Raw genomic sequence first — 12,239 nt, 5'->3', positions numbered from 1 at the left:
TTAATTGGCTGGGGCCGCTGGGCGATCCGAGTCGCCACAGCGCGGTCACATGCCTGGGGCCACGGTTTATTAGATTCACTGCATGCGGTCCATTACCGTCCTACCTGCTCACCGTGTTCAGGCGTTCTATTACACAGCGTAGAAGGCCGCAGCCCACACATCCTGGTTGATTTGTATTGCGAAGGAAACCAGCGGTAATAATCAGCACCTTCGTCGCCACGAGTCAATACAAGCCTGAGCCGTGTTCTCCGAGACACTCAAGCCTTCACGTATTTCGTACTCAGCTGAGTACTTGTTTCTACTAAATCTATCCTGCCCTTCTAACCTCACATCCAGCCTGGCAATATGACTTGGGTCCTTGGTTGGCCTCTGTACTACTACGACGCGATCGACATCGCCAAAACGCACAACCTCGTCAAGGATCCGAATGCTGACGACGTAGCCTACGCCGAAGCCGCACAGGAATGGATCGCGGACAGAGCTGGCCTGATTCCGGTGTTCTCTTGCTGGGTCGACGATCTGCCGCAGCTCGTCTATGCTGCATACGTCGACTACGGTGATAGTCCTAATCCCCCAGCCGAACTCAGCCTCGAGGATAAAATGACTGGCAAGCAGTACCGCCGTCTGAAGCGGGCAATGCCTCTCAAGGACTTCGGTTGGTACCAACATAACGACCCATCTGGCGTTCTATACGGTGACTTCAGTCTATGACTTCTCATGCCTGTCATGACTGATCTGGGATGGGAGAGTACGACAGTGATGAGTATAATGGCGAAGACGGTGATGAAGATATCGACACGGCCAGCGAAGGAACTGCTCGGAGCGACAACGAAGCGGTAACTAACGGTGTTGTCTTGCAATCAGACATGCTCTCAGAGGACTCCAGCTCTTCTGAGACAGCTCAATCACTGCTGACGGAGTTCGGTGAGCTCGTCGCATACATATGATGTGATCCCTTTTAACCAATCGATGTTGCGCAGATGCGCATTGCGCCGTTGCTGAGCCGCAGTCTTGACGCACGGCAGTTCATCCCGCCTCCTGTGATTTTACAGTGTACTATCCGAACTGTATCGTTCCCTGTCTACCTAGCACCGTGCTTGCTTGCATGTATGTCTCGATCTCATTGCGTTGATACCTCGCGGTCTTGAAGGCAAGAATTGGAGGTTAACTCCGTGGACTACTGTACAGATCGACACGAGTGTGTTCATGCAGCGGATTGCGTACTAGTACATATATACATACGATGGCCCGCCCCCGGGGGATGCATATGCAGGCGAAGCCTTGGGCGCGAATGGGGGGACAAATCTCACGCACTATTACATACCCCCGCACCTGCTGTATTTGTCTCGCATGGCCCTCTGACGTGCCCATCCACGTCCTGAGTTCTTGGAATGTATGTATGCTCCCATTCGCCGGACCCTGGTGGGCGACTACGTCGCGATCACGTGTCTGAAGCCACAGTCACGGCTGCCCATCATGATCAGTTTTGGAACTTACCAACTTCAACGGAATTGCAACTGTGTCGTCTTCTACTTCCATAAGTAACACTGCTTGACTTTGATGCTTTGGTATTGTAATCATGACTTGGGTCTTTGGCTGGCCTCTCTATAATGACGACGCGCTCAAAATCGCGAAGAGGCGCAATCTTGTCAAGTCGGACCCGAACGCGGGAGATGATCAGCGCATCCAAGCAACCCGGCTGTGGGTCGCGGACCAGATCGGTATTGTTCCTGTGCTCTCCTGCTGGGTTGACGACTTCCCGGAAATTGTTTACGCTGCATATGTTGACTATGGCGACAACCGCTATCCTCCGCCTGATCTCATCCGCGAGAACATGACGATGTCCGGCAAGAACTATCGTCGCCTCAAGAAGGTGATGCCACTCAAGGATCTTGGCTGGTATCAGTACAATGACCCGTCCTGCGAGCTATACAGTAAGCTGCATGTGCCCTGATATCTCTTCGACGCAATTGATGTTGGATGAAGAGGAGATGGGTGATGAAGAGGGCGACGACAGTGACGAGGGCAGCGCGACGGATATCGATGGAGATGCAGGCGATGGAGAAGACGATGATGATGATGCGCCGACGACCATTGTCGACGACGACAAAGACGCGGCTGGGAAGCGACACTGAGACAGTCACCGACGGTGAAGCCTCGAAGTTGGACTCGCGCTCGGAGGACTCCGGCCCCTCTGAGGCAAACCCTTCCGACGGATTTTGGTGAGTGTATGATCATGCATGATTGAGACTGCCTCTTGACCACTTACTATTGTGCAGATACGTGTCGCACCATCGCCGAACCACAGCCTTGACGCGTGCCACATCCTCTTGTCGTTGGTACTGTATGAATACTGTATCATTTGTGTCATTGATCTAGCACCCTGTCCTGTATTTCCCCGCCACTGCCATCAATGCTGCATTATTCCTTGCCTGCTTGTCTGTCTCGTTCCTATCTCCTTTGCCTCATGTCGTGAGGCAAGGACTTCCCACAGGCTGACCGCCGTACTCTAGCTCGACTACCGCCTTTCATCCACGGGTACGACCTCCTCCATGACCATCCCCGTCTGCGGAGAGCGCCTCAGCGCCGCGTCCCCGCCCGTGCGTAACACCTCCCACTCCCTCGCCTCCAAGCGCCCCCGCCTCGACGACAGCCCCCACCTCTCTACACACAGCAACTCCATGCCCGCCCTCCCGCAGTCGCTCAACCTTTCCTCCCTCGCTGCCAGCCCGAGCGGCTCCAGCGGCATGCCGCACTACCCCTACCGCCTCGAGGTCGACATGAGCTCCGGCTACCCCGTCCAGACGGGCATCACGCCCCTCCATTCCGCGCCCGGCCTCCCGCCCACACAGAGCGCGAGTCACCCTCGCTCCAGTACGCCAGCTCCGGCCTCAATCTCGGCTTGAACGGCGTGGGCGGCGGGCTCGGCTCGCAGAGCGCCCCCGCGGGCTTCCTCTTGCAACTGGGCTCCCAGGGTTCCAGCGCGTTCGGCATGGACATGGGCGCGGGCCACCATCCGTCGCTGCGCACGGTTGGCTTCCCTGGTGGCCAGCATAGTCAGCACGGTTCGGCGTCGCCGTATACGCCGCAGCAAAAACCAGCGCCAATGTATCAGCAACAGCAGCAGACAGTCATCGGCGACGGCGATGGCGCTGGAGCTGCTGGTCGAAGCGAATGGGAGCGGGGGAGGTGCGGGTGGAGGAGGGCAGGGCGGGATGCCTTTGTTTGATTGGCCGGTGCATGCAGGCGGTCAGCAGAACCGGCCAGAGAACGGTGCGTGGTACCTGGTCGCCGATCAGCGTCGCACTCATCATTCTGGTCGTCCCCAGTACCAGCCAGTACCTAGGGGGCTCGCACTCAGCTACGGACAACGGCAACTGGTTCGACTTCCTCTCCGGCACGTCCTCCTCGTCCGGCGGCCAGTCCAGCCAGCTCAGCGAGACACATCGACGGAAGATTCAATGGGCCACTCGAAGGCGGATGGCAGGCGGTTTGGCAGATCGTCTGCACTGCATATGGCTAAATGGACGTGCGCGCACTCCCACACTACCCTTCTTTCTCCTCGGAGCCTCGATATGGCGACGATGATACCAGCTGGTGGGATACACGACTGCGCGGCGTTATCCACGTTTGTGCGGCGGGACCCTTGCAAGGCTCGGTGTCTGTCCTGTGCAGTCCGAATCTACACGATGTCGTCGGATTATTCACTTCCGAGTCCGTTCGAGTTGCGGGCAAGGGGACAGTGCTCCGGTCTCTTACCGGTCACTCAATCAGACGCTCTGTCTCTCCTCCCGCGAACGAGCGGAGGTCTCCTCTCGCCGTCAGCTTCCCGGCAGGCCATTGCATCGTCACGAACGGGAATAGACCTGCTTTATTTTTGTCTGGTGTTATTTCTAAATCGGACATCTGATGCGTCAACTCGGAAGAACCGGAAGGCAGCGTTTCGTAGGATCAAGCTGGTTCGGCCTTGAATGCGACGCGCTTGAAAATCGAAGGTGCCACTGCGACTTGGCGCGGCTGCCCGTGGTGTTTGTTATCGACGTTGAGGCACTCCGACGATGGGCCCTACCTGGCGACGCCAGATTACATCTTACCCGGGTACAATGTGCGCATGCGCGACATCGGTGAACAGGGCAGGCCTCCCTTCTGCTTCAGTACTCAGTATGGCACACTACTCAGTGGCTACGTCCGTCACGGCTTACTTACATTCTGCAAGTTGAAGTAGGTTTGAAGTAGGTCGATGATTGGTTGGGCGATCAATCGATCATGTCACGATCACATGCCGAAGCCACAGTCTCGGTTGACCGTGTCACCACCGCCACTGCGGCGTTGCGTCGTGACGATGACAATTGTTCCGTGTTCCACCTTTGGTATAAGTATCAGTCTTATAACGCGCGGCTGCCATGACTTGGGTTCTCGGGTGGCCCCTCTATGACGACGATGCGCTCAAGATTGACAAGCAGCACAATCTTGTCAAGGACCCGAATCCGGGAAATGCTCAGCGCATCCAAGCAGCACGGCTGTGGGTCGCGGACCAGATCGGTGTTGTCCCTGTTCTCGCTTGCTTGGTCAACGACGAAATGGAGATCGTGTACGCTATGTATGTCGACTATGGGGACAACCGCTATCCTCCGACCGAGCTGGTCCCCGAGGAGACGACGATGACGAACAAGCAGTATCGCCGCATCAAGAGGGTCATGCCACTCAGGGATTTCGGCTGGTACCAGTACAATGATCCGACCTGTGTAAAGTACAGTGAGTGTGAGCCCTGACATCTCCCCAATGCGACTGATGCCGGTGATGAAGAGGAGATATTTTATGAAGAAATTGACGACAGCGACGAGGACAGCGACGGGCGCGGCGACACGAGTAGCGATGAAGGTGGCGCGGATGGAGAAGACAACAACAAAGATGCGTCAATGAAGTTCGCTCGTGATAATGAAGACGCCGCTGGGAGTGACACTGAAACGGTGACTAATGGTGTAGTCTCGAAGATGGACCTGCTCCCAGACGACTCTGGAACTTCTGAGGCAGCCAAGTCACTGTCGACGAATTTCGGTGAGTGTGTTGAACATCATATAGGATCGTTTCTTAACCAACTGACATCGCGCAGATGCGTGTTGCACCATCGATGAACCGCAGCTTTGACACAACATAGTTCGTCCCGCCTCAGGTCGTCATGATGTTGTCTGCACTCTGTATCATTGATCTTATTTTGTAGCACTCCTCCATCATCATCGACGCTGCACTTTACTTCGCCCGCATGTTTGTCCCAACCCCACTACGTATGCCTAACATGTATACTACCGGTTCAGTCTCATTGGTGACTAAATCTAATCAAGGACACTAGAGGACATAGAAAAGTGAAGCCTTCTGACTCGACGGTGACTGCTGTAAGTATCAACACGAGTAGACATCTTGCTAACCCTAGCGACGGAATGGGCGATCGGGGTTCTCCCGCTGGATGGCGGTGAGCATGTTTGATCGTTCCTTGAAACCTTTTGCGGTGTCCCAATGGTACCAAAGCGACCAGGCCAATCTGCAGACAGCCTGGTATAAGGAGATCAGTTCACCTTCGAAGAGATTGCGGACGTACTCATTTCCAGGGGTGCGACGCGAGTCTTCCCTCTCTTCGTCATCAGTGCTAGTGGTCTTCTCTGTCGCTTCGTCCCTGGACGTATTAGCAGACGTGGAGGCGGCTTCCGAACCCACATCACTATTCGCAGCATCTGGGTCCTCGGCATAGGCTCCACCACTCGCCGCCGCCGCCCCTTCGTCGGCTCTGCAGTCAAGTATCTCATTAGTTTGTCCCCGATGAATACAAAACACCACATACTCTTCCGGGAACACGAGCAACGGCGGTAATTCCAGGGATGTCAGATTAGGCCCTAACGATGCCTGACTGACCCCTTTGCCTTTGCCCTTGTTCTTAGGGCCAGATTGGCTCTTGCCAGCGGGCTTCGGCTCCGGCTCCGGCTTCGAGCTCACCTGGCCTACTCCTGCGGCGTTTCCCTTCCCTTTCGGCTGCTGATTGACACTAGGGCTTGTCCATTAGATCACGCATAATTGTTGTCGCATTTATAGCTTACCGAGAAGTTACTTCCTCTTCCGAAGTGCTTAGCTGATACGCCCCTGCATCCCGAAATTGTTTGTACTTCTGACTAGGTTACATGAGCATGGTGACGAAGTAGCAAAGAACTTAAGACACGGCTTACACTTCACGACGGTTCCGCTTAGGGCGCGCATTTCTGCTCGCAGAAATCAGCGTAGTTCTGAACAAAGAGCACTATGGATGGCGCTCACGATGATGGGCCTGCTACAGCACGCGGGACGGCAGGCATTGTCCCGGTAGGTCTGTTAATCCCTGTCAAACGATTGGCTGCAACGTGAGACGAGGGCCGCATACCTTGTAGCTTCTCCGGAATTGTTGTTAGTGTCTTGATCGGCCGGGTCTTTGTACGTGGGGTCAACGTTGTTGGAAACGTCACTCACATCGTCTCGTACGAAGATCTTCCACGAAAAATAAGGCCCAAAGGCAGCGATACCCACAACGCTATCGACGTCTCTGTGGGAGGAAAAGTAAAGCTGCACTTGGTTCCTGACGCCGTGACGAGCCTCGCTCTGCATATTAAATGTTGCAAGCGCCAGAGCCACCTGGAAGCGATCCCCCGCTGGTATTTTGTCCGGATTGGGATAAGCCTTGATCTCGCATAGCGCGAGGACGAAAGAGTCGGAGAGCATGCAACGGCCCTGGTAGAATTGGCGCAGTTGCTCGTGGTTAGTCACTTGAGCGAGGGAACCTATGTTGTGGTTCCGAGGGACTCCTGTGAGATAGATGAGGACGAAGTCCGGAACTTTCTTCTTGATCACGCTTTTGCCATCGTTCGTGTGTTGGACCTTAGCAATTTCGGACTGTGGCCCCGCAAAGACTCTTCGAGAGTTGACGTCTTCGTAGAATGCTCGTTGCCAGAACGTATACCACGGCCACTCCAGGGTCCTTCCCAGAAAGTTCTCGGAGTCACCGGCGAAGGCTTGCAAGACAGCGAGTGCGCAGCGATACTCTAGTGACATTGCCGAGGAGGAACAGTGGGACGAGGTAGGGATGACTTGGGGAGCACACCTTTATATATGTTTGCGGCATGGTCAACCACCATTCGGTCTCCAGAACCATCGATGCTGCTGATGGCAGCCATAGAATTGCCCATATTGGACATGCCACCTTGGCTCCTTATGGTCGTCATGGCGAAGAACATGGTGGCCCTGCTACAGGCTGCCCGAAGTGGCAATTCTGGGCAATTGGTCCACGCAGTGACCACATCGCCGATCGATTGGCACATCTCAATCAGGTGCCGGGCTATGCCGGGGGCAGGCCGTGTGGCTCCAGTCGCCAATTGCCTTTCTGAGCATAGCGCACAAAGCCACAGACCCGGTTGCCCAAGCCTTGTTCTTCGTCACTTAAACACGCACGCTCAGCTGCGTAATTGCTTACGCTCCCCTAGACCATTCCCTCAAGCTCACGTTACACCTCGCAACATGACTTGGGTCCTTGGTTGGCCTTTGTACTACTACGACGCGATCGAGATCGCCAAAACGCACAACCTCGTCAAGGATCCGAATGCTAACGACGTAGCCTACGCCGAAGCCGCGCAGGAGTGGATCGCGGACAGAGTTGGCCTCATTCCGGTGTTCTCTTGCTGGGTCGACGACCTCCCGCAGCTCGTCTATGCTGCATACGTCGACTACGGTGATAGTCCTAATCCCCCAGCCGAACTCAACCTCGAGGAGAAGATGACTGACAAGCAATACCGCCGTCTGAAGGGGGCAATGCCTCTCAAGGACTTCGGTTGGTACCAACATAATGACCCATCTGGCGTTCTATACGGTAAATCCACTCTATGAGTTCTCACGTCTCTGTCATGACTGACCTGGGACGGAAGAGGAGACTGTGTACGACAGCGATGGGGATAGTGGCGAGGACAGTGATGGAGACAGTGACGCGGGCAGCGAAGGCACTGCTCGGAGCGACAACGAGACGGTGACTGACGGTGTAGTCTTGAAATCGGACATGTTCTCAGAGGACTCCAGCTCTTCCGAGACAGCCCAATCACTACTGACGGAGTTCGGTGAGTTCGTCGCATACATATGATGTGATCCTTTCTAACCAAGTGATGCTGCGCAGATGCGCATTGCACCGTCGTTGATTCGCAGCCTTGACACACGGCAATTCATCCCGCCTCCTGTGGTTGTACTATCCGAATTGTATCGTTGATCTAGCACCGTGTTCTGCAACAACTCTCCGTCGCCATCGATGTTACATTGTATTTTGCCTGCATGTATGTCTCAGTTTCATTACGTGTAATACCTGTCGTGACTTCGCGGTCGTGAAGGCAAGAACTGGAGGTGATCTTTGTGGACTACTGTACAGCCCGACACGAGCGTACTATTAGTGTCTCTGCCCCTTGGTCTTGTCGTTATGGCATCTACCCTTTACTCTTACTTCTTGACTACCATCAACGCGGAATGATATCCCATGTGTACAAATACCGCAACCGGGACGGTCGCGCTCACGTGAATTGTAACTCAGGCGGATTCCCGCTATCGGCTGGTTCGGCAGGGCCAGGGACCTCAGACACCACAATCTAAAAGGAGCAGAAAGTCGGTAATTTGGAAACTACGCCCCTACGGAAATAGCCGCCGTACGGAGTGTGCCCCTGCCCGATATGGAAAGTGGTGACACGGCGAGTCACCGCGTAGAGTCCTGCGTGCAGGTCGCTCCTGTCCATGTGTAGAATATGTTTTGAGACCATTTTAGGCATGCATGATGCATTTAGTGCACAATATAGTTAACAGTTTGTAGTCCAGTAGGCCAATACCGCCTCGGTGCCTGATGTCACAGCGATGACAGTGTGACAAATCACTGTGACACAGACTGTGCCGCCGCCTTCACAGAGTGGTGGTTCGTGTTCAGCTGCCCCCCCTGCACCCTCGATGATGCCCTCTGGTCTGCCGCATCTCTTCTGTCATCGGAGCAACAATGCTCACCTTTGGACAGGCCGCTGCACTCTACACCAAGCCGACCTTTTTTGACTGGACGTGCAACACCTGTAGGCGGCCATTAGAGATCCAAGTGACGAAGAGCGACAAGAAGCAGAACTGTGGGTGATCCTACATATTGGTGAGCCACGAGTCCGTCCATGCTTGAAGTCTCTGACACTTGTATCAATGTACCTCAGTGTAGCGCACCAGCAGATCGCTACAAACCCGAACCGTGCAAGTACTTCCGCTGGGTCACCAGCCGCATTGATCTTCGCTTCAACTGCGCTGGTTCAAGTGACACAGACGTCTCAACAGATCCCATGGCAAGTCACTGATACCTTCCCATGGGCCTGACTAACCTGCAAGATTAATGACAGTCGACTCAGCTCTCGTCCGTGACACAGCCCGGGCCTACACAGCCGACAGCTTTGGCCAATGGACCGCAGTGGTGTTCCTATGTCAACGGCACTAAGCTGTGTGCATCACACCACATCCGCAAGGAGTGCCACCAGTGGATGTGCCATAAGCACTGCTGTGCAAGCAGTGGCTGCGTGGCTGCTGAGCATACTGGCACGACACCAATCAGTACATACGTTGACGCGACCGAAAAGAACACAAAAGCCACACAAAAACCCAACCGTGAGGTCGAGCAGTGGTATGCGAGGCCTCTGCGTCTATGAGATGTACGGGGGACTGTACAGTGGTCTAGGTAAGAAGGAGGAGGACGGACAAGACTCCGAACGACGTGGGAGAGCTTCGAAGATGTCGAAGACTGTTCGAAGACAAGGGCTAAGCCTCGAAGGTAGGAGGGCGGGTTTCGACAGACGTGTCGAACAAACGGTGACAAGGAAGGCGAGCGACGGCAGGAGGAGAAGTGTAGAGCCTCTCGGGGCAACTACGAGCTGGCAAACGTACTGGCGAACTGACTGACTGACTTTGAACGTACTGACTGACTGGCGAACTTGCTGACTTCGAACGTACTGGCTGACTGACGAACCTCGCCAGTGCAAGGTGAGATTGAGAGGGTAAGGGGGTCTCTGGGATTTGCGGGGAACAAGTCCCCAGGTATATACAGGGAAACACGGCTATCACCACTACTGACCTCCGACGGCCCCAAACATCCGGCTATGACTTCTAACACGTTGTGGGGCAGGGACGTAGCCCAGCCCCGTAAGCCAACGTATAGCACAAGGGAAGGAACGGCACAAGAACCGGCCGTTCATTCAGAGAGTCACGAACGACTACAAGCCAAGGGTACGCTACGAAACAGTGTTCCCTCCGTCAAACATCTCCGGGACGGTGACGTCGATACCCTCCGGGCCCCGACCGAACTCTCCTCCGCGCTACGAAATAGTGTTCCCTCCGTCAAACATCTCCGGAACGGTGACGTCGATACCCTCCGGGCCTCCGACAGAACTCTCCTCCGGATCTACGTTCCCTCCGGCAGCACCCCCGAAAGCACCATCAGGTTCGGTGATCAGGCGGACGGAACGGCCCAAGTCGTAGATCTCGCGGACTACAAACCCGACGTCGCTACGGATACGACCGGCAGAGGACCGCTGTTCGCTCATCAACGCGCCCATGCGAGCATGAAGGGAGTCATGGTTATCGGAGGCAAGCCGGAGGGAAGATAGGCGAAGGGGTGGGTCTACGAACTGAGGGGGAGACTGGGGGCGAGGCTGTCCGACGGACGGATCGGCATGGACCCTGTGAGGGGACCACACGATGGCAGGATACAGGGCGGTGCCGGTGTCGATGTCGGAGGGAATGCCCTCGAATACGGCGTCAACATACGCGAGCAAAGAGGCCACGGAGGGAACACTGCGGGGTGACGGAAGGGACACGTCGCCATGGGCCGTAGCCAGGGAGAACGAGTCGAAGAGCATGCGCTAGGACAAGAGTCAAGCGGCGGAAGGGACAAGCGGGGGCATGCGTACCAGAAGCCAGCGAACGCCGTGACCCCACACGAGCCAGGTGCCAGGGGAGGACATATCGAGGCGTGGCTCGGCGGCCCGTTCATGTTGAAGCACTTCCAGCAGGAGGAAGTACCGGCGGATATAGACGGTGGCGAGGGGATTGAGGGGCATGGAGGACGACATGGTACAGTGGAAGGGGAGGACGGGAACCGGTGGGGCGAAGGGGAACCGGAGGAGGGCCCGAGAGGACCCGGAAGGAACGGAAGAGTACGGGGGGAGGAGCCAGCGAGGCGGAGGCGTGGGAGATCGAGTCGGAGGGAACATAAGGGAGGGGGCCGGGGACCGGACGGGGGGAGATCCTACCTACCTACCACCTAGGAGTAGAGAGCGAGCTCAACTGCGATTCCCTGCGTTTCTGACTGCGTCCTGCGTTTACTGCGTTGCGAATAGATCACCGCGTTCACCTTCAACGAGCACCGCGTTTCCTTCCGGCTCTCTGCGTTTCATCCGGCTTCAACGAGTTCCTACGCGTTCAGCCCGAGTCCCTGTGTTGTGGGACGATTCCACCACCCTCCTCCGACCGCGCTACAGTGCTGTCTACAAGTATCTGAGCTCGTACGTCCCCTCCGGGACCGAATCGTCACATCCTCTTCCCATCCGCTTGCCAACAGCCCCCACCCGTCGTTTCTACCGACACCATCGATTCCTTCCGGTCTCTTTCCGACCCGGGAGACTCGCAACCTACACAACGTGATAACTGCTCTCGGGCTCGCTAACCAGTGGTCCAAAGGCAGACCAGCTATCACACAACACTGGAAACCAAAACCACTCATCGAGGATGTGAGATGACCTGCAAGGACTCACTGGACATCCTGTAGCATCAGGCGTAGAGGTCATCCTGATACATCAAAGGACTGTGCTTGTAGTCCAGGCCTGATACATAAATGCTGGAGTTTGTAAATGGCCTGCAGATGTATGAATGCCTTACAGACTGATGTATGAGTAGTACATCAACATGCAACTTGAAAGCCCTGATACTGTACAATTCAATACAGTCCGGCGGTCACGCATCACAAGGCCCCTCGCTGTTGAACGAACGATGGCGTCGGGCGGGAACGAGCGAGTGAGAGTGCGCGAGAGGTGGGGTATGACAATAAACGTGTGCGGTTTGTCTCATCCTCGGGACGGGGAGGCAAACGCGCGAGGGTAGTTACATGCGAAAGTCGAACTAATATAGGTATTTCTTATCTAAATAAGGCACGAACCGGGTACAGTCATATCGCGCCG

General features: G+C 55.5%; 5 protein-coding genes across 5 annotated transcripts; 4 read left to right on the top strand and 1 right to left on the bottom strand.

Annotated features, from left to right (window-relative positions):
* The first annotated feature begins 110 nt into the window (after positions 1–110).
* On the top strand, positions 111–1,325 carry B0H18DRAFT_1210801 (uncharacterized protein). The gene is made up of 4 exons (XM_048036393.1): positions 111–283; positions 337–694; positions 748–924; positions 981–1,325. The coding sequence occupies exons 2-4, from the start codon at positions 346–348 to the stop codon at positions 1,013–1,015; spliced, it is 561 nt and encodes a 186-aa protein (XP_047893914.1). The 5' UTR covers positions 111–283; positions 337–345; the 3' UTR covers positions 1,016–1,325.
* A 175-nt stretch (positions 1,326–1,500) lies between these two features.
* On the top strand, positions 1,501–2,135 carry B0H18DRAFT_1210800 (uncharacterized protein; the record flags this gene model as incomplete). The annotated part of the gene is made up of 2 exons (XM_048036392.1): positions 1,501–1,934; positions 1,987–2,135. The coding sequence occupies exons 1-2, from the start codon at positions 1,580–1,582 to the stop codon at positions 2,133–2,135; spliced, it is 504 nt and encodes a 167-aa protein (XP_047893913.1). The 5' UTR covers positions 1,501–1,579.
* A 2,268-nt stretch (positions 2,136–4,403) lies between these two features.
* B0H18DRAFT_1118644 (uncharacterized protein) lies at positions 4,404–5,148 on the top strand (the record flags this gene model as incomplete). The annotated part of the gene is made up of 3 exons (XM_048033821.1): positions 4,404–4,755; positions 4,807–5,058; positions 5,114–5,148. 3 exons carry the CDS (start codon positions 4,404–4,406, stop codon positions 5,146–5,148), a joined length of 639 nt encoding a protein of 212 aa, XP_047893912.1.
* On the bottom strand, positions 5,029–7,237 carry B0H18DRAFT_1004324 (uncharacterized protein). The gene is made up of 9 exons (XM_048028479.1): positions 6,407–7,237; positions 6,304–6,354; positions 6,216–6,248; positions 6,090–6,161; positions 5,837–6,037; positions 5,597–5,782; positions 5,222–5,539; positions 5,114–5,157; positions 5,029–5,058 (listed from the first exon to the last, which is right to left on the bottom strand). Exons 1-7 carry the CDS (start codon positions 7,069–7,071, stop codon positions 5,428–5,430), a joined length of 1,320 nt encoding a protein of 439 aa, XP_047893911.1. The 5' UTR covers positions 7,072–7,237; the 3' UTR covers positions 5,029–5,058; positions 5,114–5,157; positions 5,222–5,427.
* Positions 7,238–7,401: 164 nt separating this feature from the next.
* On the top strand, positions 7,402–8,538 carry B0H18DRAFT_1210797 (uncharacterized protein). Its single transcript, XM_048036391.1, has 3 exons — positions 7,402–7,882; positions 7,938–8,123; positions 8,180–8,538. Exons 1-3 carry the CDS (start codon positions 7,534–7,536, stop codon positions 8,212–8,214), a joined length of 570 nt encoding a protein of 189 aa, XP_047893910.1. The 5' UTR covers positions 7,402–7,533; the 3' UTR covers positions 8,215–8,538.
* Positions 8,539–12,239: the final 3,701 nt, after the last annotated feature.

Source organism: Fomitopsis serialis, assembly GCF_022376445.1.
Source record: "Fomitopsis serialis strain Sig1Antser10 chromosome Unknown B0H18scaffold_29, whole genome shotgun sequence".
Taxonomy (NCBI): domain Eukaryota; kingdom Fungi; phylum Basidiomycota; class Agaricomycetes; order Polyporales; family Fomitopsidaceae; genus Fomitopsis; species Fomitopsis serialis.
The sequence above is the reverse complement of the archived record's forward strand: the minus strand, read 5'-3'. Positions and strand labels throughout refer to the sequence as shown.